The following is a 21,922-nucleotide window of genomic DNA, read 5'->3' as shown; positions in this document are numbered from 1 at the left end:
TCCTAAGCTGCTGGGATTGTAGGCATGCAACACCACACCCAGCCTCTGCATTTTCTTACCTTCCTCTCCCACCCTGCCTTCCCCTTCCCCAGGTAGGCAAGGGCTTCTGAGAAATAGATTAACATTCTCCTGTCTTTTGGCTACTCTGGGGTTTAAATCCAGGTGTACCTGAAAGCTGAGCCGTTTCCTTCCTCTTCCTGGTTCTCTTGCCTAGTCTAGGGCCAACCTCCAAGCCTTTCTTTTCTTCCTCCTATATTGGAGATTGAATTCAGGGGTTCTTTATCCCCTCACACACACTGCCCATTCCTTTTTGAACCACTGAGCCACATCCCCAGCCCTTTATTTATTTATTTTGTGTGTGTGTGTGGGGGCGGGTTTCTGGGGATTGAACTCAGGGCCTTATGCATGAGAGGCAAAGCACTCTACAGAAACAGGTTTTCGCTAAATTGCTCAGGGCCTTGCCAAGTTGCTGAGGCTGGCTTTGAACCTGCAATCCTCCTGCCTCAGCCTCCCTGGTCACTGGGATTATATATAGGCATGTACCACTATGTCTGGTTCCACCAACCCCTTTTGAAACAGGGTCTTAGTTAAGTTATCCAGGTTGGCCTCAAACTTTGATCCTCCTGCCTCAGTCTCCTGAGTCAGTGGGATTACAGGCATGTGCCACTATACCTGGTTAAGCCTTTTTTTTTTTTTTAATTTTTTAAAATCATTTTCTTTGCTGGGGATCAGATCCAAGGCCTTGAGCATATTAGGCAAGTGCTGTACCACAGAGCTACACCCTGAGGTCTAAGCTTTTGTTCACGTTCTGGGCCTGGCCTCCATTTCTCTTCATTTCCAGACTGGCCCTCACTCTCCAGCTAGACCCACCTCCTCCCATCACCCCACAGACATCCGGGGCTCCTGCAGCCACCCAGAAAAGCCTCTGCTTTAGGCCCAAGGCTGTAGGGTCAGAGGAAATGCATAAATAAAAACACATTTGCATGAAGGCCCAGGGCTCTGCATCTGAAGCTAACAGTTTAGTTAACTTCTGGGATAGGGCTGCCAGAAGTGAAAGCAGCCTGCTAGCCTTCTGGGACAAACATGTCCCCGTAGCCAGGTGGGTGCCATTCAGTGTTTATTTAGACACACAAATAAAAGAACCTGGTGGTTCAAACAGCTTGTGTTTTGTTTTTGTTTTTTTTCCTTTTGGTCATACATATATATATATATTAAAAAGATCAATACATTGCCAGTCCCACATGCTTTCTCTCTACTGAGCAATATATACAGCCTATTATATATATGCATATATATATATATATATAATATATATTTTTTCAATAGATAACTACATTCAAGTAATGAAACACAGGATTTACAATTTCCCTCTGAGGACAGAGGAAAAGCAAATTCACACACAGTTCACAGAGGAAGTACCATAAGAGCCCAGCCAGCAGGAGCCGAGCCCCTCTGGGGAAAAGAGGGCAGCAGCAGAAGTCACGACAATCACACTGCTGCTTACCAGGGGCAGCGGCAGGTGCAGATGAGGGTGGGCTAGCCTGCTCTGCCCAGGGGGGTGGAGGGCCTGTCTGGGAGCCTCAGTTTTCCAAGAGGTGCTCAAATCTGGGGTTTACAAAGGAGAAGCCGGCGAATGCTGTCTGGTCCATGGAGTCGATGAGGTTCTTGTCACTAAAGGAGAGGCGTGGCTTCTCCTTCAGGAACTCCAAGTCGAAGTTGCTGTAGTCTCCTGGGTGCTTCTGTGAGCAGAGGGCAAGAGATGGATGAGTGGGACCTAAAGGGTTAAGGGCTCCCGAATTCCCCCAAGGGTTTCAGCAGGTATCCAGGCCTGGCATCCCTGTTGGGCTGGGACAGGCCAGACCAGGGCAGTCCTTATGCAGAACAGGAAAGGGGGCCTCTCCCAGCAGCCTGAGTGCAACCCCCACCACAGATGCATGCTGTTTCCCTAAGGGGATGAGGAAAGCAAGCAGGTAGGTCTGGGCCAAGGTAAGGACAGGTGGACATCCTCCTGAGTAGGGGCCCACAAGCTATGTGTGGCCTATGGGTCAGATCTCATTGGTTGCTACTTGTTTTTGTAGAGCCCAAAAGCTAAAAACAGCTTTTACATTTAAAATTTTTTTAAGTTGTCAATGGACTTTTATTTTATTTATTTATTTATTTAGATACAGTGCTGAGAATCATCCACAGTGCCTCACACATGCTAGGTAAGTACTCTACCACCAAGCTATGATCCCAGCCTGGCTCTTTATTTGTTTTGTTTTTTTTAATATTTATTTATTTTTTAGTTGTAGTTGCACACGATACCTTTATTTATATGTGGTGCTGAAGATCAAACCCAGGGCCTCGCACATGCCAGGCGAGTACTCTACCACTGAGCCACAACCCTAGCCCTCTTATATTTTTAAATGGTTGGAAAAAAAAATAATAGTTCATGATGTGAAAATAAAATTCAAATTTCAGTGCCCATAAAGCTAAGTTTTATGTGTATGCAACTATGGCCATTTGTTGACGTACAAATAAATGTCTAGGGCTACTTTGAGTCTGCAAAACTCAACATGTTTACTATCAAGCTTTTTATAGGAAAATTTGGCAGATTTCCCACCCCTAAGAATATGAGATGATTAAAATAAAGAGGTCTCAGCTGGGGGCCCTCAGGCCAAACTGAAGTGGAAGGTACATTCATTTGGGGTTTTTTGTTGTTGTTGTTTTCATTGGGTTTTGTTTTTCTTCTTTTTTTAATGGTGCTGGGGATGGAACATAGAATCTCATATATGAAAGGACTCTACAACTAAGCTACATCTCCAGCCCCTAGCACTAGCTTTTTGATAGAATTTGAGCTAATATTTTCAAAGTGGACAATGCAACATAAAAATCCAGATTTTGGCCGGACAGGGTGGTGTGCGTCTGTAATCCCAGCAGCTTAGGAGGCTGAGGCAGGAGGATCTCAAGTTCAAAGCTAGCCTCAGCAACTTGGCGAGGCTCTAAGCAATTCAACAAGACCTTGTCTCTAAATATTTTAAAAAGGATGTGGCTCAGTGGTAAAGTACCCCTGGGTTCAATCCCTGGTGCAAAAATGAATGAATAAGTAAATAATCCAGATTTCTGGCTTCTTTTGAAAACTGGCAGAATAGTGTAGCCCTGGGCCCACTTCCTATGTTGTCATTTTTTGTGGGAGGGTGGGCAGGGCTTACTGAGGATTGAACCTAGGAGCTTTCTACCACTGAGCTATATCCTTAGCCATTTTTATTTTTTTATTTTTGAGACAGGGTCTCACTAACTTGCTTAGGGCCTCCCTAAATTCCTGAGGTTGGCCTCTAACTTGAGATCCTTCTACTTCAGCCTTTCGAGTTGCTGGGATCACAGGTGTACACCACTGAGCCCAGCTCTTTATGCTATCTTATTTATTTTGCACCACAGTCCTGAGAGATGCTACCATTTTGCTTGCTGATAAGGAAATAGGCTCAGAAAAACTAGAGCTTTGCCAATGTGGCCAGAGAGTAGTAGGACAAGAATTGGAACCAGATCTTTATTTTTACTTGTCTAACATGCAAGAGTGCTTTACCACTGAGCTACACTCCCAGCCTCGCAGGGCCACTCTTGGATAGCAAGCTCGCCATCTCCCACGGGCAGGTGCTGCTTATCATCACACCTCCTGTGTGTGTTTCTCAGTGTAGAGGAAGAAATCAACCTCTATCAGCAGTGAGAGCCTGAGAGTGCTTTCCTCAGAGCTGGGTCAGCCTGTTAGCTCTCTGCCCAGCTCAGGAGGCCTCTGAGTTTGAGATCCCTGCTACAGGAAGTGTTCTGCAGCCTCAAAGTGCAGATGTAGGCCATGTTTTTGAGGATGCCCAGTGGGAACAGTAGGTCCTAGCGGAAAGGGAAAGCAAGGGAGAAAAAGAGTGGGATCTGTGATCATAGAAGGGCCACAGAGTCCCAACTTCTAAGGGGCCCCAACCTGCCTCTGCTGACAATGCTGGTCCCTAGAAGCTTCTGTAGATTGTGAGCCTGGTTCAAACCATCCTCCACTCCACTTTGAAGGCCTCCCAGCTACCTTCTGCCAGGGCCTTCTCTCCCTAGACCACTCACATACCACTTCTTTCAAGGGGACCTTTCAGACCACCTCATTTCCTGTACTCAGAGCTCCTTCAACAGATCCTCCCAATAACAACTGATCATAATGGTCAGTGATATCTATCATTCACTTTTTTTTTTTTTTGTACCAGGGATTGAATCCAGGGGGCATTTAACCACTGAGCCACATCCCCAGCTGGGTTTTTTTTTTTTTTGTTTGTTTGTTTTTTTGGTATTTTATTTAGAAACAGGGTCTCACTGAGTTGCTTAGGGCCTAAGTTGCTGAGGCTGGCTTTGAACTTGTGATCTTCCTGCTTCAGCCTCCCTAAGTCACTGGGATTACAGGCCTGCGCCAATGCTCCCAGCAAGTAATTATCAGACTCTTATGTCACAGATTATCATCAGTGTGCAAGTCTTATTTGCCTCATATGGGCTCCTCCAGCTCTGAGACTGTCTCCATGGTGGTACAACCCAACTCTGTGCTCTGTACCCAGCAGGACTTAGCATTTCCAAAATTTACTGGAAAATGGGTTGGATGGATGGATAAAGAGAGGGAATAAGGCCTTAACTCTGATACTCAAAGTATAGTCCCCTGCTCACAGCAAGTGCTAAAAAATATGTCAAAAGGCAGTGGGATCCACAGTCCCCAGTGTTTGTTGAATGACTGGGCAAGGAGAGGGGATGAGAACAGAAGTGCAGAGGCTGTGGCTAAGTGTCCCAGGGGAGAACAGGGAAGAAGGTTTGCTGGAAAAACGGACAAGAGGAGAGTGTGTTGAATGATGCAGGAGGGAGGCATGCAAAGGAGAAGGAGCCCACCAGGATGGCAGGCAGCGTAGGGATGGAATCACCTACCACTTTGGGCCTGAAGGGCGGCTCCACCTTCCTCTTCTCCAGCAGAGTCCAGTTGATGGTCTTGAAGAAGGGGTGGAGTCTGATGTTTCCTGTCATTCCCAGCCTCTTGGGTGGGTCCCTTTCAAATAACTGCAACCCAGCAGGGGCCCTGGTTAGTATTCTCGGGGAAAACGGAGCTTTAGCAAATTGCCAGCAGGCCCTGGGGATGCCAAGGCGGGCCTGGCTCAGCATAGTGATGTAACCCAGGGAACTCTGGGGTGGAGGAAGGCTACTTCTGGGTGCCTGAGACAACAGGTCCTGGTCTGGAGCATCTAGGACTCTGAAGGAGGACCTTATGAGTAAAAGCAGTGCCATTTATTGACTGTTAGTATCCTAGGTTTCTATTTACTTCCCAATAACTCTGTGAGGTAGGTTCTCTCAACCCCTTTTGCAGATAAGGAGACAGAATCATAGAGGAGGGTTAAGTGACCTGCCCATGGTCACCAGCTAGTCACAGGCAGAGCGAGGGTTTGGTTCAGGTCTGTCTATATCCTGACCCTGAGCCCATAGTCACCATGCCAGGCTGATTCCACGCATGGGACTCAGACAGGAGCTGCTAGGAACCTGGTGAGAGAGCAAGACCCCCAAATGGAATAGCAAGGCTGCTGTTCCAGAGCCAGGAAGGTGCTGCCTTCCTACAGCCAATGTCTGCCAGGCCCGGCTCAGCCCCCACCTTCTCCAGGATGTCCTTGGACTCTTTGGTGATCCAACGGGGATAATGCGGTGTGTCCAAACGTATGGACTCGAAGAGTTCGTCCTCATCATCACCATGGAAGGGGGACTGACCAATCAGCATTTCGTAGAGGAGGACCCCAAAGGACCACCAGTCCACAGAGAATGTGTACTTCAGGCCCTGCAAGATCTGGGGGGAAGTAGTGGTCAAGGACAAGGTACCAATGCAGACAGGACCCTGAGCATGTGCCCTGGCTAGGCCCCTTCACCCTCAGGGAGCCTTCCCGGGCCTCACCCTGCTGAGGCAAGGTATCTGATTGGACTGGGGGTGGAAAGGTATCCACTTACCTCAGGGGCGATGTAGTCTGGGGTGCCACAGAAGGTGCTGGCTAGGTTCTCCCCAAATATGTTCTCTTTGCACATCCCAAAGTCGGCAATCTTGATATGGCCATGCCGGTCTAGCATCACATTGTCCAACTTGAGGTCCCTGAAGAGGAAGGGCAGGACAGTGTGTCATCAGGGGCCAATTCCTCTCTCCCTAAGGCTTCCCACAATGGGCCCATTTGGGGCCCAATAATAATAAGTCCAGGACTTTCCTAAAGAGTATAAAAGAATGAGGAAGCAAATGGGAAGCAGAAAAGGAAAGAGATGCTACACCCCTGTGCTCCTGATAAGGCACCTACTGTGCACTAAATGCTGGACACAAGAGATCCTACTCCCCGGAGCCCAAAATGAGGCTCGAAAGAGGTGGTTATCACATGCGCTGGGTCATCTAGCTGGTAACAGATGTGAACCCCAGCTCAGGAACCACATCCATTTTTATGTCTTTAGTTATTTGAGTAGATAATTGATGCACAAAGAAATAAACACTAAACATTTCAAAGTTTATCTTCCACTAAGCTCCACCTTTCTCCCTGGAGCAATTCTAGGCATGGACAAGAGCACTGTGCGTCTAACCCCCACCTTTGAAAAACTGAATGCTGGGCTGGGGTTATAGCTCAGTGGTGGAGTACTTGCTTAGCATGAGTGAGGCACTGGGTTCGATCCTCAGCACCACATAAAAATAAATAAATAAATGGTATCATGTCCATCTACAACTAAAAATAAAATAAATAAAATGAAACCAAATACTACTTATTTGAAACACACAGTCCCATGGGTTGGTTTTCTATTTGACAACATAGCTGGGTGTTACCCCACATCAGTGTATAGAGCAAGGCCTCTGTTTTTGCTTTTTCTTTTGTACTGGGGATTGAACACAGGGGAGCTGAACTACTGAGCCCCATCCCCAGCACTTTTTTATATTTTATTTAGAGACAGGGTCTCACTGAGTTGCTAGGGCCTTGCTAAGTTGCTGAGGCTGTCTTTGAACTCATGATCCTTCTGATCTCTGCTTTTTTGATGGGCATAGAACATTCCATCATAGGATGTGACTATAATTGATTGCACAAGAATTTATGGAACCAGTCCCTGTGGAACCAGTTCCAATGGGTGGAAGCTTAGATTGCCCAGATGGGGCTTCAGCAAGAGACTAATGGGTCCAAGAAAAAAAGACACTGTGCCTATTAATGGCACCAAGGATAGGCAGAGAGTTCCCAGGTCCTGGAGCTGTGCCAGCTTCAGCTGAGGGGCCATAAGAATTCTAGCACTGGAATGGGGGTTTAGGCAAATACCCAGCTAAAGGCTCACTCCACGTAGCAATGAAACTGTGACTGGGCCAGGCCTTTTTGAAGCAAGGATATGCCACCCCTCCCAAGAGCCCCCCCACGGCCCCACCTCTGCACCTGTAAATGATCCCTTTGTGGTGTAGAAACTGCAGTCCACAGATTATCTCAGCTGCATAAAACCTGGGCAAGAGAGACAGTGTTCCCAGAATTCTTACCCACCAGTCCGCTTCTCCTTGGGCCCTCCCTCCCACCCTCAGGGGCAGGAAATGCTACAAATAACTCATAGACAACCTGGACCTGATCAAGCACATCTTGTATCAGATCAGGCAAGCGAGGGCTGGCAGCCCAAGCACAAAATTTTGAAGGGAAAGTTCCAAATAAGCCAATTCTGTCACAGAGTACGATGTTCACGGATATACAGATATGCGCACACATGCATACGGTTAGTGGGGTGGGGGGCATGCAAATGGGGAAAGGGTCACCATGCTAGTCTAGGGACCACACTCCAGGATCTGGAGTTGGGCAGGACCACTATCTATGAGGCTGCTCTGGCTGAAACCCAAGAAGGGGACAGGACCTGGCATGTTTGTGCTGTTCCCTCAGCCAGAATGCACTCCACACCAGTGCTTCCCACAGGTGGACAGCCCAGGGCTCCCCAGCTCCAGCTCTAGTCTGGTTGGCTTCTCCAGGGAAAGGAAAGCCGGAAAGCAGGGCAAACTGGCAATGCCCTCTAAGCCAGCGTCCCTGCCCCACCACAGGACTGTCTACGTACGTGGCCCGGTAGAGTTCAAAGCGACCTTTATCCTGGATGTGATACATCAGATCTCCCCCGCTGAGGAACTCCATCACAAAGAACAGGTGGTCCTGGGGTGGGGCAGAGGGTGGGAACTTTAAAGGGGGGATTGGGCTCAGTTTCACCCGGGGCATCGTCCCCAGAGACTCCTGGCTTCTTCTCGAAACCCTGGTATGTCCCAACAGGCTCCAGAGATTCCGAGTACAGCTTCTTGGAGGATCTCTGGGGAGGGGGCAGAAGCAGAGGCAGGACCTCAAGAAAGGTCCCTTGATGAAGCCCACAGGGCTGAGCCTCAACAGAAAGTAGAGGGAACAGGTTCTGGACTGAGGGGGGCAACTCAGCCCTGGGAGGTATGAGCAGGGAAGACGTGGCCCTGCCTTAAGCGATCTAGAAGGAAGATGAGGCCCGGCTGTCGGGGAGTCTAAGGGGGCTGTGGCACTTGGGCAATGATGGGTGGAAGGCCAGGCACCTTGGTCTGAAAGGTGCAAAAGAGGTGGGTAAGGAAAGGATTCTCCCCGGCGAGCGCCAGCACTCGCTTCTCCACCATGGTGCACTCCACGTCATCATCAATCAGAACCACGTCCTTCTTGAGGGCCTTGATGGCAAAGAACTGTCCTTTGCCCTTCAGCTCTGCGAGTAGCACCTGCGGGGTGAGGGGGAGGGATAATGAGCAAGATGGGACTGGGCACAGGCCACCCATAGATACCCAGCCAGAAAGAAGCCAGGGTAGTTTCGGAGGCAGGTGGCCCTGGACTCCTGAGCCCATATGTCTTGGGCTGCCCAGGGACTTACCTTCCCAAAGCTGCCTTTGCCCAGGATCTTGTGGAAAGTGAAGTTCTCGATGCGGCACCTGGAGCTTCCCTCCCAGATTTTGCCATACGTCTCACTGTTGTCTGCTTGAGAGATGGTGCCTGTAAGATCTTGGTCTGGAATAGTCCCCTTCCCTGGGATCCAGGATGGGTTAAATAAGGAATACTAGAAGGGAAGAGGCCTGGCTCCCCAGTAGGCTACACCTTTTTCTAGAACTCACTCGGTAATGGGAGGGAGGGTACACCCGTTTCTTTTCCCTGTTGGAAGGTGGGAACTTTAAGTGGGGGATTGGGCTCAGTTTCACCTGGGGCATCGTCCCCAGAGACTCCTGGCTTCTTCTCGAAACCCTGGTATATCCCAACAGGCTCCGGAGATTCAGAATCCAGCTTCTTGGAGGATCTCTGAGGAGCGGGCAGAAGCAGAGGGCCAAGCAGTCAGAACACTGTCAGAACTCCCAGACCAGAGAGAGGACTCAACATACCTCTCCCTCAACACCAAGGAAGACAGAAGAAGCAGGGTCCAGAACACCCCAGTGGTGTGTGCATGCACAAGTATGTCTCCCCATCCCTTTCTTACTCTCCCAGCAGCACGGGGAAACCTCAGAGGTCAGGAAGGCACTGATCACAAAGAGAAGCTTTGTAAATTAAACTCCACCTTCCTAACCGTTACTCGATACATTTTACAACTTTTTTTTTTTTTAACTGATTCTAGAATTTTCCTTTAAGGTTTTGTGGCATCCTTGAGCCATACACACATAATCTTAATTCACAGTGTTCTAACCCTGCAGTTTCCCAGATTCACCCTCAGGTTAAAAAAAAAAAAAAAAAAAAAACTGTCTTAATAATTGATTCATTCATTCATTTTCTCTCCCTTCCTTCCTAGAGATTGAACCCAAGGGTGCTTTACCACTGAGCCACATCCCCAGCCCTTAAGTTGCTTAGGGCCACACCAAGTTGCTGAGGCTGGCCCCGAATTTGCAATCCTCTTCCCTCAGGCTCCCAAGCAACTGGGATTACAGGAGTACATCACTGTGCCCAGCTCTGCTGCCTAAATTCTTGAATCAGATCTTCCAGAAGTGATTCACTGACCACTGGGGTTCCCTAAAACTGCTGCCAATTCTGACTACCCTCTGTGTCCAGGGTCCCAGAGTCCCACTGCACTTGCCCACCTGGCTGACTTGGTTCAAGGCTTCAGCTAAGAGCTTCTGGTTGATACCACAGAGGTTGGCTACCTTCTCCCGGCATTTATGGTGCACGTTCATGCCACAGTCTGGGGTGAAGAAGAAGCAGAGCCATAAGTCTTGGGGGTTCAACCAAGGGTAGGAAGGGGTAGAGGAGGAAACAGGAGAAAGGGCTTTGGTGGGGTCTGCTAGGCTTCCTGTCTTTAGGAGGAAAAATATCTGTATTTGAACATTTCAAATATTTCATGATTTAAAAAAAAAATACAGAAAAAGGAGAAGATAGACAAGTACTCTACACCTGAGCTACATCCCCAGGAAGGGACCTAAATGCTTTAAAGATTGTCTGGGACAACTGAGATGAGCTGTTTTACTCCTTCTAGTTTTTACTCTGGGGATGAGGGGAGGTCTGGGGGGCACCTTTGGTCACCGAGTACCTGCTAGTGCACAGCAGATCTTGGCTAAATGCCTTTCAGACACCTGACCTTCTCAGAGAGTCTCTGGGTCCTATTCCTCCTGCCTGCGCCCCACTCCCCATTTTACACTTGAGGATCCAGCTCAGAGAGACAGAGCAATCTGTCTGGTGGTCACAAACAGGTAAATAGCAGTGCCAGTCAGGCCAGTGGGGAGAGGCCCATGTGAAATTCCCAAATGAGGTGTACACAGATGGGATTCCTTTGACCTTAAGGCCCCATCTCAGGGTAAGGGGGTGAAGGCTGCACAAGATAGCTGGGATTCTCAGGGTTCACGTGGGCAGCACGGGGAGCTGAGTGGTACGCACCTTCACATTTCAATCCCTGCTTCACCAGCCCCCACAGCAGGCTGCCACAGTGGTCACAGAAGGTGGGGCTCATATAGTTGTTGACCTTGAACCGGTGCGGCATGTCAATGTTGAAGCGTTCTTTCTGGAACTGGAGGGAAGAGGGCATCACCGCTGAGCTGCCAGCTCCAGCCCCTTCCTCAATGTTTCCCTCTCCCCCAGCCCAGTGCATTCCAAGATGCCCACGAGGGCTCCACTGGGAGGCTGGGAAATCAGAGGCCCAAGGAGCCAAGGCGGAGTACAAAGAAAGATTAAGAAAAATGGAGAGGCAGGGTAAATCCCACAGGGAAGGGTGCGGAGGGCCCAGATCCCTCCCACCCACCCAAGTCCCCCAAGCCTCCAACCCCCCATTCCCTGCCCCAACTCACTATAGTGTCCCGGCTGTTGGCGGCAGTGCCGGTGCACCGGCCAATGATCTTGTCAATACATTTCTTGTGGATGGCAGCATTGCATTCTTGAAGAGGCACAGGCCCAGGAGGAGGAGGGGAAGGAACCAGGCCGGACAGTCGTAAGCCAGCGTCTGCCAGACTGGTCCAACCCTCTACACAAAGCCAGCCTTCTCCCTGACCTCCCACACCCTCACCCCACAGAAGCCTAGGGCCCAAGGCTCCATTTTTCCCTCCTCCCACCAGCCTACGCAGGAAGGGCCAGGAGAGGGTGGAGCAGGGGAGATAGGCCCATCTATAGAAATTAGGGAAGGCTCATGGACCTGGTAGGCAGGGGGGTGGGAAGAAGTGAGGGGGGAATGCAAATAGGGAGACGAGAGGGGTAAGAGAGCCCTCTTTCCCTCTTCTATGTCACAGGACAGCATACTGTTCCTAAGCATGCACTCTCATGTGCACTGAGATGGGCCCCAACATAAACACACCTGTATATACATCCAAAGCATGAGCAACCATGACAATGGACTTAGACTGAATGCTTACCCCGAGCCAGGGACTTAGAATACAGCTTTACATATTTTACCCACTGGATCTTCACACTATTAGCTCTAATTTGTGGATAAGGAAGCTAAAGCACAGAGAGGTCAAGTAACTTGCCCGAGGCCCTACAGCTAGTAGTAGATCAGCCTGTTGCTCATAACCCCAGCTGCAGAGCTCAGTGCATACAGCGAAAGGTGCGCATGTAGGGAAAGGTGCGCATGCAGTTGTGCACCAGAGATACCCATATCCATGGGGAGCCCACAGCCAGGGGCACTAGCAAAGGCCTCAGAACCACCCTTCTGTGGGGAAAGGGCCCTGATGTGTGGGCTCGCATGATTTTTGTGTAATACTCGACTGCAGCCTGTTTCAGTCTACTGCCCTGATGTCCCAAGCATAGAGTGGGGAAGGTAATGCACAGGACTGGCTTTGATGAGCTGCAGCAAGCCAGCCCTGGCGCTCACTAAACATGGCTATTACAGCTGCACACACAGTCTGACGGGAGAGTGCTGGCAGGTACACATTCACTGATGCAGAGCCCCTGTCCCAGTCACACCACCTAGACCTGGGGACCCATGGACTGGCACATGTAAGCACACTCCCTCATGCACAAACTAAGCTGTGGAGGTACTTACGCCTGCATTTGTAGCCTTGCTTGTTGAGGCCCCTAAAAGGTAAACCAGCAGGGTGAGTGCAGGGAATGATGGGGTTGGGCACCCCCTACTCTTACACCACTCCCCGCAGGTACCCAGCCCTCACCAAACAAAGTCCCTGCACACAGAGCAGAAGGTGGGCTGCCTAAAGAAGGTGGCGATGAACTCATGATTTTTGATGTAGTGGATCTTGGCCTGCTTGATGGCTCCACGGCGGTTCATCGTTGGAAACTTGGCCTCGTCCTCACTACGCATAGACTGCTTGCAATCTGGGGGTCACAGAGTGATGAAGTCAGCCCCAGTGAACAGGAGGGGTAGCGCTCCTGTAGTCCCTTCTAGATTGATCCTAGATGGGACTGCTAAGGGGCCGGCTTCCCTGGGCGTTAGTGCTGGCTCTGGCCTCTGCCCAGCAGGTAAGCCCTGTCCTTAGTCCCGGTGGATGGATGGTCTTACCTCCGTCCTCCAGGAAATACTGCACAGACATCAATACTTTGGCCTGGGGCTGTAGGTCCAGCTGTGTGGGTAAGAGGAGGGGCCATTAAGCTCAGTGAGGCGGGCCTGGGCCAGATCAGACTCTCAGAACCGGCCCCCATGGCTGGGGTTCCTTGGCCTCCCTGAGGCCAAGGGAGCCCCCTAAAACCTAGTCAGACACCTGTCTGCCCAGTGTGGGCAGGGCCCCACCCCAAGCCCCGCCCCAGCCTGCACCCAGGGGTATTATTACATTTGGGGAAGTGAAAGGATCTAGCCCACACCCAGCCAGACCACAGAGCCTGGGAACAGAGTGGGAAAGGAAACTCCCCACCCTCACCCGCTGCTGTCCACAGCAAGGAGCTTAGAATGGAGGCTTGCTACCCCACATGCCCTGCAGAGACACAGACATACTCAGCCTACCACACCCACAGGGCTCTTCATGGACTGGACAATCTGGAGGACAGGACCTGAGCCTCTATTTCCTCACCTCCCCCAGGACCCAGACCTGGTAAGGGACATCCTCCCTTAGGGGAGCGGGGAGAGCACATAGCCAGAGGCTCCTCTGTCCCTGCTTGATTGGCCAAGGGTCAGTACAGACCCTGTGTCAGCCTCTCTCTTATCTTGACCCCTTCATTTCTCACTGGAGGCTGATCAGGGCCTGCAGTGGTCATGAGGCCTTTCCAGTGGAGAAATCTGAGTTGTAGGAGTCCATGTGTAACCCAGGGGGGTTTCTTCCAGCACCAGTACCCAGAACACGGGCACAGCTGCATGTGGCCATGTGACCACAGACCTGCACTGAGTCCCAGTTTCGGCAGGTGAGTGAGTGGTGTCCTCAGCCTTCCCCTTGTCCCACCTCCTTTCTGCTACCGATCAGGAGGAATCCCCCACCACGCCTGCCTAGGCCTGGTATATCTGCAAGGATTCCAAAAAGAACTGGAACAATGGGTGCCTCTGAGAAGGAGCCTGTGGCCTGGTTTTGGGGAAGGTACACACCCTTTCACAGAGTTTGAAATGTTTCACTATGTGCATATCCTGCCTTTTCAAAATTAAAAGGGAAAAAATAGTCACAACAATGAGGATGACTGCCTTTAGTACCCAGTATGTGTCAGGTTCTTTTTTTTTTTTTTTTTTTTTTGGTACTGGGGGTTGAATTCAGGAGCACTTGACCACTGAGCCATATCCCGAGCCCTATTTTATATTTTATTTAGAGACGGCATCTCACTGAGTTGCTTAGCACCTTGCTTTTGCTAAGGCTGGCTTTGAACTCCCAATCCTCCTGCCTCATCCTCTGGAGCCACTGGGATTACAGGTGTGCGCCACCATGCCCAGCTATGTATCAGGTTCTTGACATCCATAAGCCCTTGACCATCAGATGCTCGTTTCATCTAACAACAGACCCTGAGGTAAGAACTTTAAGCAGCTCCTCCTTCACAGAAGTGGAAAAGAGAGGCTCAGAGAAGCTGGGGACCTGGAGCGAGGAACTGGAGCCCAGGCTGCACTGGTAGCAGATCTGCACTGGCAGCTGAGCTCCCCCGCAGCTGCCCTCAGTGGGTCCCACACACACAAGCCCCTCACCCAGAACTCAGCCTTGCCGTTGTTCTTCTTGCAGCGTTCGGCCAGCACCGACACGCCCACGGTCACCTCCGACACTGGGTCCTCAGCTGCCCGCATCAGCACAATCTGGATGACGCGGCCCTCGTAGATGTGAGCATCAAACGTGGTCTTCCACTCAGGATACATGGTCGGCTTCTTCTGCACCAGCGTCTTCCCTCGCTCTGCAATGGGGTCAGGCAGGAAAGGTCAGCAAGGACCCTGTGTCCCACCCTCCCCAGTCTTCACCCTGCCTGCCTCTCCTGTCCCCAGGATCTGCTGTGACTCCATAGAATGCCCAGAACACTGAACTGTCCCTAGCAGGGTCCACCTCTAGGGCTTTGCTCTTGCTGTTTCCCCTCCTGTGACCTTTTTGCTCCAGCTTCACTGAAGTGTCCCCTTCTCTCAGGCATTCACTCAGTGAACCCCTGCTGAGAGTTGCCAAGTGCCAGCCACAGCACGGGAGGTGAGGAACATGACAGAAAGAAAAGTCAAACCTGGGGCCTGTCCTCCTGGAGCCCCAGTCCAGGGCAGAGACACAAACCAACACATTCCTTGAGTAACCACTTAAGTCACAGCTGTGACGAAATTAAAGAAGGCAAGGCCAGTGGTTCTAAGGCCATCCATGGTCAAGTGGCCTGACCCAGCCTAAGGGTCAGGGAAGGCTTCCTGGAGGAATGGACAGTCAGCTGGGTCTTAGAGGTGAGCAGAAGCACAAGGGAATGGTGGGAAGTGTGCCTCCTCCTCCAGGAAGTCCTCCTAAGCCTAAGCCATGGTGGTGTCCTCTGTGGCTTTCCTCTCCACAGGACTCATTGCCTGGTGATATGTCCAGCTCCCCATCTAACTGTGAACCCCATGAGGGAAGGACTTGGACGGTCCTAGAGCATGACAGGGTCCTCAGATGGACACGTGGAAACGGTTAGGTGGAACAACCAATAAAGCCAGAAACTCTAAAGCCTGGTGGGGTTCAATTTAGCCAGGCCTTGAGACCCTGTGGCCTTAGCTTTCCTGCATCCATAGCTGGGCAGGGAGATAAGAACAAGGAAGAGAAGACACCTTAGAGGTTCCACAGAACAAAGTAAGGCCCCTGGCCCCTCCTGCTGAGCCTCACACCGCCACCCCAGGGTCTGGGCTTCGGCCCTACCTGTGCTGAGAGCCTCCTTCATCTTCACGGCACAGAAGGGCTGATTAGCCTCATCCTCAACCTGCAGGGAGCCCAGCTCGTAGGAGTTGAAGGCGATGCGCAGGAACGGTGCCATGGTGGGGCCTGCAGCAGGGTTGGATGTAGAGGGCTGATGAAGCCAGGCAGCACTGGGACAGCCCCAGGACATGCTCAGGTACCTACTGCCCCTGGGGCTCCCACTCCTTTGAACTTGGCCCACATGGTGTGGAAAATGCACTAGTCCTAGTTGCCAATGGTAAACATGGGGATGTTTTATGTATGTCTGGACTTGAGGTAAAACTGGAAGATGTGCCACTAGGTCAACTGGACAGTAGCCTCTGGATGGCTGCCTCTTTATCAAGTGACACCAGGCCAGGGACACTGTCTTCACTGCTCTCCAAAACCTGCACCGTGGAGGCATCTGAGTCTGTGATCTCTGAAGCATTCATTTGGAGTCATTCAGTCAGTGCCTCTGTCAGTAGCCAGTCACTGGGCTCCTGCATCTCAGTGCCAGCAATCATCCAGCAAGAGGAACAAGAGAGCACCTCCTCTCACCCTGCCCCTGGCAGCCCTTCTTGGCTCTGATTTTGCTCATAACTACCCAGGCAGACAAATGGGGCCAAGTGAGCACCCCCACTGAAAACTGAAACTCTGAGGTTTAGCCACAACTAAAAGCAGGGGTTCCACTAACTTAGCACCTACTTTGTTCCAGGACCAGGGCAGTCAGAGGCTCTGCCCACATCAGTATACTTGACCGTTCTGAACTCACCCTTTGGCGTCACATGCCTCCCGCTGCCTGCACTTTCAAAATGAAAAATTTTTCCCCAAATGTAAAACTGTATTTTAATTTTTTTCTTTTTCTTTTTTGGGGTACCAGGGATTGAACCCAGGGGCACTGAACCACTGAGCCACATGCCCAGCCCTTTCTAATATTTTATTTAGAGACAGGATCTCACTGAGTTTCTTAGGGCTTTGCTAAGTTGTTGAAGCTGACTCTGAACTCACGATTTTCCTGCCTCAGTCTCCCAAGCTGCTGGGATTACAGGCGTGCACCATGGTACCTGGTTGTATTTTAATATTGACTGTAATGCCAGTTTCCACACTGTCCTCTTTCTTCACTATTCCTCAGTCAAGGGTCATTACAGGAGGTTGATTCCCAGGGTCCTCCTGGGTTGCCATCTGTGGAGGACATTCATGTGGAAGGCCACAGGTGCACACTCATACTCCTATATGGACACTGGCTCTTGGCCCAGGCCCCACGTCTGGGTGCTCCATAACCATAGTTGAATGAATGCTCATTCATGCTCATTCCACCCTGAACATTACCTGCATATGCATGCGTACATACAGCAGCTGCCCAACCCCCGAACAGCCCCCTCCAGCTCCTGCACAAGGCAGCCAGCATAGTGGCCAGGTCTGCTGGGAGCTCCCAGCCCAGATGAGCTCACAGGAAACACTGACCTCAGCCTGCAGCCCAGCCCAATGCACCCGGCCAGTCCTCTGGGGCCAGCTGCCAGAGCAGAGCGAAGAAACCTGGTGAGGCAGATCCGACTACATCCCCTGCCCTGGCTCCTATTCAGTGGGAATAAGAAGCCAAGGCCTCAAAGCCTCTGGCCTGGGAGTACCGGGTCCCAGGCCAGCTGCACACAACCTCTTGGCAGGTGGGGAGGGGGAGCCAGCAGTGGCCTGCTAGGGGTTCATCCCATAGCTGGAGCACATGTGAGCATGTGTGTGTTGGGGGACGTGAGTGTACATGTGGGTGCGATGGGTAAGCACAAATGTGACTTACGTAGCCATAGAAATGCATGTGCCTGTGAGGCCATGGGAGTGGCTGGCACGTGGTAGGAGTAGTTAGTGGTAAGAGTGAAAAGAAGCTGCATGGGCCTGGCCTAGAGCCCATGTGTAGGAGTCTGGGTGTGTGTCTCAAACCCCCAAGAAAAAAAGGTATCTTTCCCCGGGGCTGCTTTGCTAGCCCTGAGGTCCAAGGCATCGAGCATCCAGATGAATGCTGCCTGGGGTCTCGGGTGATAAGCAAGATCCCTGCACAGCACACACTGGCTGCAGGCCTGCGTCTACACACTAAGAGACACAGCTCAGCCTTGCCCCTCAAGAGACAGAGCTGGGGTAGTGAGCAGCTTTCTGGGGTAGTGAGAAGATGAGGGAGGGCTGAGTGACAGGAGGGCAGAGAAAATGAAGGAGAAAGATGCTGTGGCCTTGGCTCCTGGGAGACAGGCTGAGGGCTGACCAGGTGGCAAAATCACGGTCAGGCTGGCTGGATGCGACACCACAATATCAATGCTGCCTTGGCTGCAGGACTGTACAAGTCTCCCCTCCCCCCATCTTCCAGATGAGGAATAGTCCCTTAGTTCAAGGGTCATCATGCTGATGAGGATCAATACCAACCTGACAGGCCCCAGAGAGGGGGTCCTCTCATCAATATCACCCCCTTGCACTTGGGAGCACCCATCCCTCACCCATGCACCTCCCTTTCCAGGCTACAAAATGCAGTCACTCCCCCAATGAAGGCTTCTGCCTGCCCACCAGCCTGGGGAGACGGTCCTGGCTCTGACCCCACTGCTCAACAAGGAAACCAAGTCTTAGAACATTTGGCAACTCATCCTGGGGCGCCAGGCACTTAGCACACCTGCTGGTCAACTCTTCCTCCCTACCACCTCCTCCTGAGGCCTGGTCCTGATGGCCTGTAGGCTCCATGGCTTCCCTTGCCCTCAGCTTGGCCAGCAGGAGCTATGTGACCAGGACTATATGGAGGAGAAGAGGGTGTCAGAGAGGGTGAGGCAGAGCCAGGACTGGCCCCCCTGCCCTGTTCTGCAGGCTGCCCTAAACCTGCCCTCGGGCTCAAAATCTGAGCAGTTACTGCTCACAGAAGCCACTGAGGGAAAACCACAACCACAGCGGGCTGCGGCCCCAGCCCTAAAACCGTGTAGCTAGGCCACAGTGCACAAGCACAGGGGATCCATGGTCTTGGTGGGCTGCCATGGGGCTTCTCAGTAGTAACCTTAGGCAGAGCCCGTAGCCCCAACTTGCTACAACTAAAACCAGGTCAAAAACTAAAACCAGGCCTGGCCCAGCATTCCCATTCCCTCAGCCCTAAACTGGAATCTCCAGACCCCAGGAAGGAGACAGTCACCATGAGCTGGCATCTGCTTCCATTACTGAGTGATCCTGAGAGAGGTCCAGGGCCTCTCTGGGCCACAGGTGCCCCTCTGCACAATGGAGCACGAATTACTCACCTACCTCGCGGTGTCTGAGCTGTGGTGGGAAGGTGAGGGGTGAGGCAGCAGCACAGAAGCAAGGTGTGCTCACTATTTATAACCTCCATGCAAATAGGCCCAGGCCCACAGGCCCAAAAAAAGGCCACCAGCTCAGCCCCAGACTCCTCACAGCTCTGCAGGGCCAGAGGCGTGGCAGGAGCTGGACCCCACATAGTGTCACAGGAGAACCAGGCCTCTCTCCCCACTGGGTGGGCTCCTAGCCTCTGTTCTAGCTTCTCAAGCCCACAGCAGAGGCAGCCCTGGGAAGCAGAGAGCACTGGACTCAAGCATCAGTCTAGCCCAGTGTCAGGGCGTATACCCATAATCCCAGCAGCTCAAGAGGCTGAGGCAGGAGGATCGAGAGTTGAAAGCCAGCCTTAGCAACTTAATGCAGCCCTAAACAACTCATCAAGACCCTGTCTCAAAAAAAAAAAAAAAAAAAAATGGGGTTGCTGAGAATGTGGCCCAGTGGTTAAGCATCCCTGGATTTAATCCTCAGTACCAAAAAATAAAATAAAATAAAATGGGCTGGGGATGTGGCTCAGTGATTAAGCATCCTTTGGTTCAATCCCTGATACCAAAAAAAAAAAAAAAGAGGAGTCAGTCTAGGTGATAATCTCAGCTCCCCACTTCTAAGCTTTTCTGAAGCTGACAGTATGCTGCTGGATTGGCCTTGTAACTGCATTAGCTCACTTTATCTCTATGTAGATCCAGAAGGTTAGTATTTTACATATGAAGAAATAAAGGCTCAGAAAAGCTAACTGATTTGCCTAAGGTAACACAGCTAAAGGTTTAGACCCAGACGTGCCTAATGTGTACCATTTGGGGAAGAAGAGACAAATGGAGGTAAGGGTCTAGGACCCTGTGTTCAACCAGTCTATTCAGCCCTCCCTACTCTTCATCCCCAGGCCTCCACTTGCCATAACTTGAGGAACTGGCCCTGCTCCCCACTCTGCCCTAAAGCAACAGCCTGGAGGTAAGGAAAGGCAATAGCTAGACCAGGCCCAAGTAGGCAGGTTGCCTCCTCCAAGAGCAAACAGAAACCTGTTTTCAGCCAGTCCAGGGTAGTAGGCAAGGCCAGCCTCAAGGTGACCAGAGTGACCTTGCTGTGGGTAGACCCCAACAGAACAGTATGTGGGCTGCAATTCCACACATGCATCAGCAAAGAAACTGGGGTTCCAATAGAAACCCAGAATGCATTTTCTAACTCTTCTACATAACGGGTAACTTGTTTGAAACAACTCTGTCGAAGATAAAAAATAAAACTCACCAAGCTGAGACCAATATGCTCATCTCCTCATTGTACAGAGGGAAACTACAGCCAAGGTCCTGCATTGAGGATCCCTCAGCTCCCAGACCCAGCTTGGTCTCTTCCCTGCCAGCCCTTCCTTCTGGAACAGTTCTGCCTCACAGGGTGCAAGATGGTGCCCAATGAACAGAGAGTAAACTGGGGTTGAAGCTAGAGAAGAGGCATCTTGGTTCAGCTGTTAGGAGAATGTGTCAACAGGCTCATGAGAGAGATCAGCTGCAGCTCCTGGTGAGGAGCAGGGGATGCCCCCATGCCACCTCATGCAGCCCTCTCCCACCTACCTTGGGCCTGTCCCTGCCTTCTGTGCATGGAGGGTACCACGGCCTGTCAAGCCAGACTGGATGGTAGGTGATAGCAAAGTGAGGCCCTCCTAGGGACGCAGCTTTACCTGTTATGTAGGCCTTGAGGGATGAATGAAAGCAGGAAGAGCAGTCAAAGGCCTGGTCAGAGTCAGGAGGGGGTTCAGAGTGAGATGTAGTATGGCCAGCAGGCAAGAACAGAGCAGGCCCTGGCAGTTGGGAAAGGCCAAAGGCGCAGGCTCGGCAGAACAGCCTGGCCTTTCCAGACAGAACCAAATCAAGGAGGCCACAGGGTTTCACAACCCAGGAAGTGGGCTCAGCAAGAGGAACAGGAGGTCAGGGAAGAAAGGGCTAGAAACTCCCTTCCAAAGACCTCCACCAGGAATCTTGTCCCAGCCCCCATGTGCCCAGTTCTTCCTGAAAGAAGAATCACGGCTGGGCTCTCAGATCATGCCTGAGTGCCACAGCAGGGGAGGCTCCCCAACTCTGCTCCTCACCAGGACTGGCACCTCATCCTCTGGCCAGGACTCCTCCTCCACCCTTCCTTCATCCTACACAGACCAACCACTGCCCACGAACTGTCCTCCTCGGACTCCCCAGGGCTCTGCTATTCCTCACTGCTCTCCTTCTCCGGCACACCCTCCCAGCTGTCACCACCCTGGTCCCTTCCCTAGCCAATCTTCCCACCAGGTGGAACCCCCTTGGTTCCCACTGCCCTGAGACCTCAGCCCAGACCTCGGCCTGGCATTCAGGGCTCCCCACATCCTGGCTCTGCCCTGTTCAACTCCCATTCTGGCCACTCTATACCTCACTTTCAAGTCTCTATGGACTTGCACATGCCGTCCCCACAGCCAGAAGACCTTCCTGAGTCATGTGTCCTTCCAGGCAATTCAAAAGGCCAGCCTGGGGATCTTTCCCCCCTCCTCAAGATACCAGCGACTTCCCTGCTGGTGACCTATGCCAGTATCTGTGGTCAGTTGTATCTGAGGACTTGGGTTTGTGGTCTAGGGGTATCTCTGCCTCCTGGTCAGCATGCTCATCCCTGGTTACAGAGATGACTTTCTGGGGCCATTTCAAAATCCCACTGGCAGGCTCAGCCCAGCCGTCTGGAATTCAGCAGGAATCAGAGGGGGGCCCAGGCGGCACAAGTGTACCTTTTAATTGCAAAGGGGGTCGTGCTATTATAAGAATCCAATGAAAGCCAGGAGTCTTCTTCCCAGGAAAACACACACATGAGATGATATGATTGTGTGCACACACAGAGTTAAGAGCTGAGGCCCCCAAGGCCATATAAGCCCCACATCACCTTCAGCCCACCTCAGGTCCAGCTAGTGGGCATCACAATGAC

At 51.5% G+C, this 21,922-nt stretch overlaps 1 protein-coding gene across 5 annotated transcripts in view; it reads right to left on the bottom strand.

Moving 5' to 3' along the window:
* Nucleotides 1-1,104: 1,104 nt before the first annotated feature.
* Prkcd (protein kinase C delta) overlaps nt 1,105-21,922 on the bottom strand; it is a 30,899-nt gene continuing 10,081 nt past the window's right edge. The window contains exons 1-18 of one of the 5 annotated variants that reach the window (XM_046452916.2): nt 18,946-18,963; nt 15,677-15,799; nt 14,518-14,717; nt 12,925-12,985; nt 12,578-12,740; nt 12,454-12,485; nt 11,267-11,352; nt 10,860-10,989; nt 10,070-10,170; nt 9,122-9,302; nt 8,884-9,035; nt 8,561-8,734; nt 8,071-8,162; nt 7,416-7,478; nt 5,980-6,118; nt 5,633-5,821; nt 4,921-5,049; nt 1,105-1,739 (exon numbers count right to left, since the gene is read on the bottom strand). In XM_046452916.2, coding sequence (XP_046308872.1) covers nt 1,581-1,739; nt 4,921-5,049; nt 5,633-5,821; nt 5,980-6,118; nt 7,416-7,478; nt 8,071-8,162; nt 8,561-8,734; nt 8,884-9,035; nt 9,122-9,302; nt 10,070-10,170; nt 10,860-10,989; nt 11,267-11,352; nt 12,454-12,485; nt 12,578-12,740; nt 12,925-12,985; nt 14,518-14,717; nt 15,677-15,791 — 2,166 coding nt within the window. In that variant the 5' untranslated portion in view covers nt 15,792-15,799; nt 18,946-18,963 and the 3' untranslated portion in view covers nt 1,105-1,580. Of the gene's footprint in view, nt 1,740-4,920; nt 5,050-5,632; nt 5,822-5,979; nt 6,119-7,415; nt 7,479-8,070; nt 8,163-8,560; nt 8,735-8,883; nt 9,036-9,121; nt 9,303-10,069; nt 10,171-10,859; nt 10,990-11,266; nt 11,353-12,453; nt 12,486-12,577; nt 12,741-12,924; nt 12,986-14,517; nt 14,718-15,676; nt 15,800-18,945; nt 18,964-21,922 lie in introns of those variants that run through there. The other 4 variants (XM_046452915.1, XM_046452912.1, XM_046452913.1 and 1 more) reach the window with 4 other exon arrangements.

The sequence above is a fragment of the Marmota monax genome, unplaced genomic scaffold (assembly GCF_021218885.2).
Source record: "Marmota monax isolate L192 unplaced genomic scaffold, Marmota_monax_Labrador192_F-V1.1 WCK01_AAM20220418_F8-fsc00042, whole genome shotgun sequence".
Lineage (NCBI taxonomy): Eukaryota > Metazoa > Chordata > Mammalia > Rodentia > Sciuridae > Marmota > Marmota monax.
Note: the sequence above shows the minus strand (reverse complement) of the source record. Positions and strands in the feature narration are given on the sequence as shown.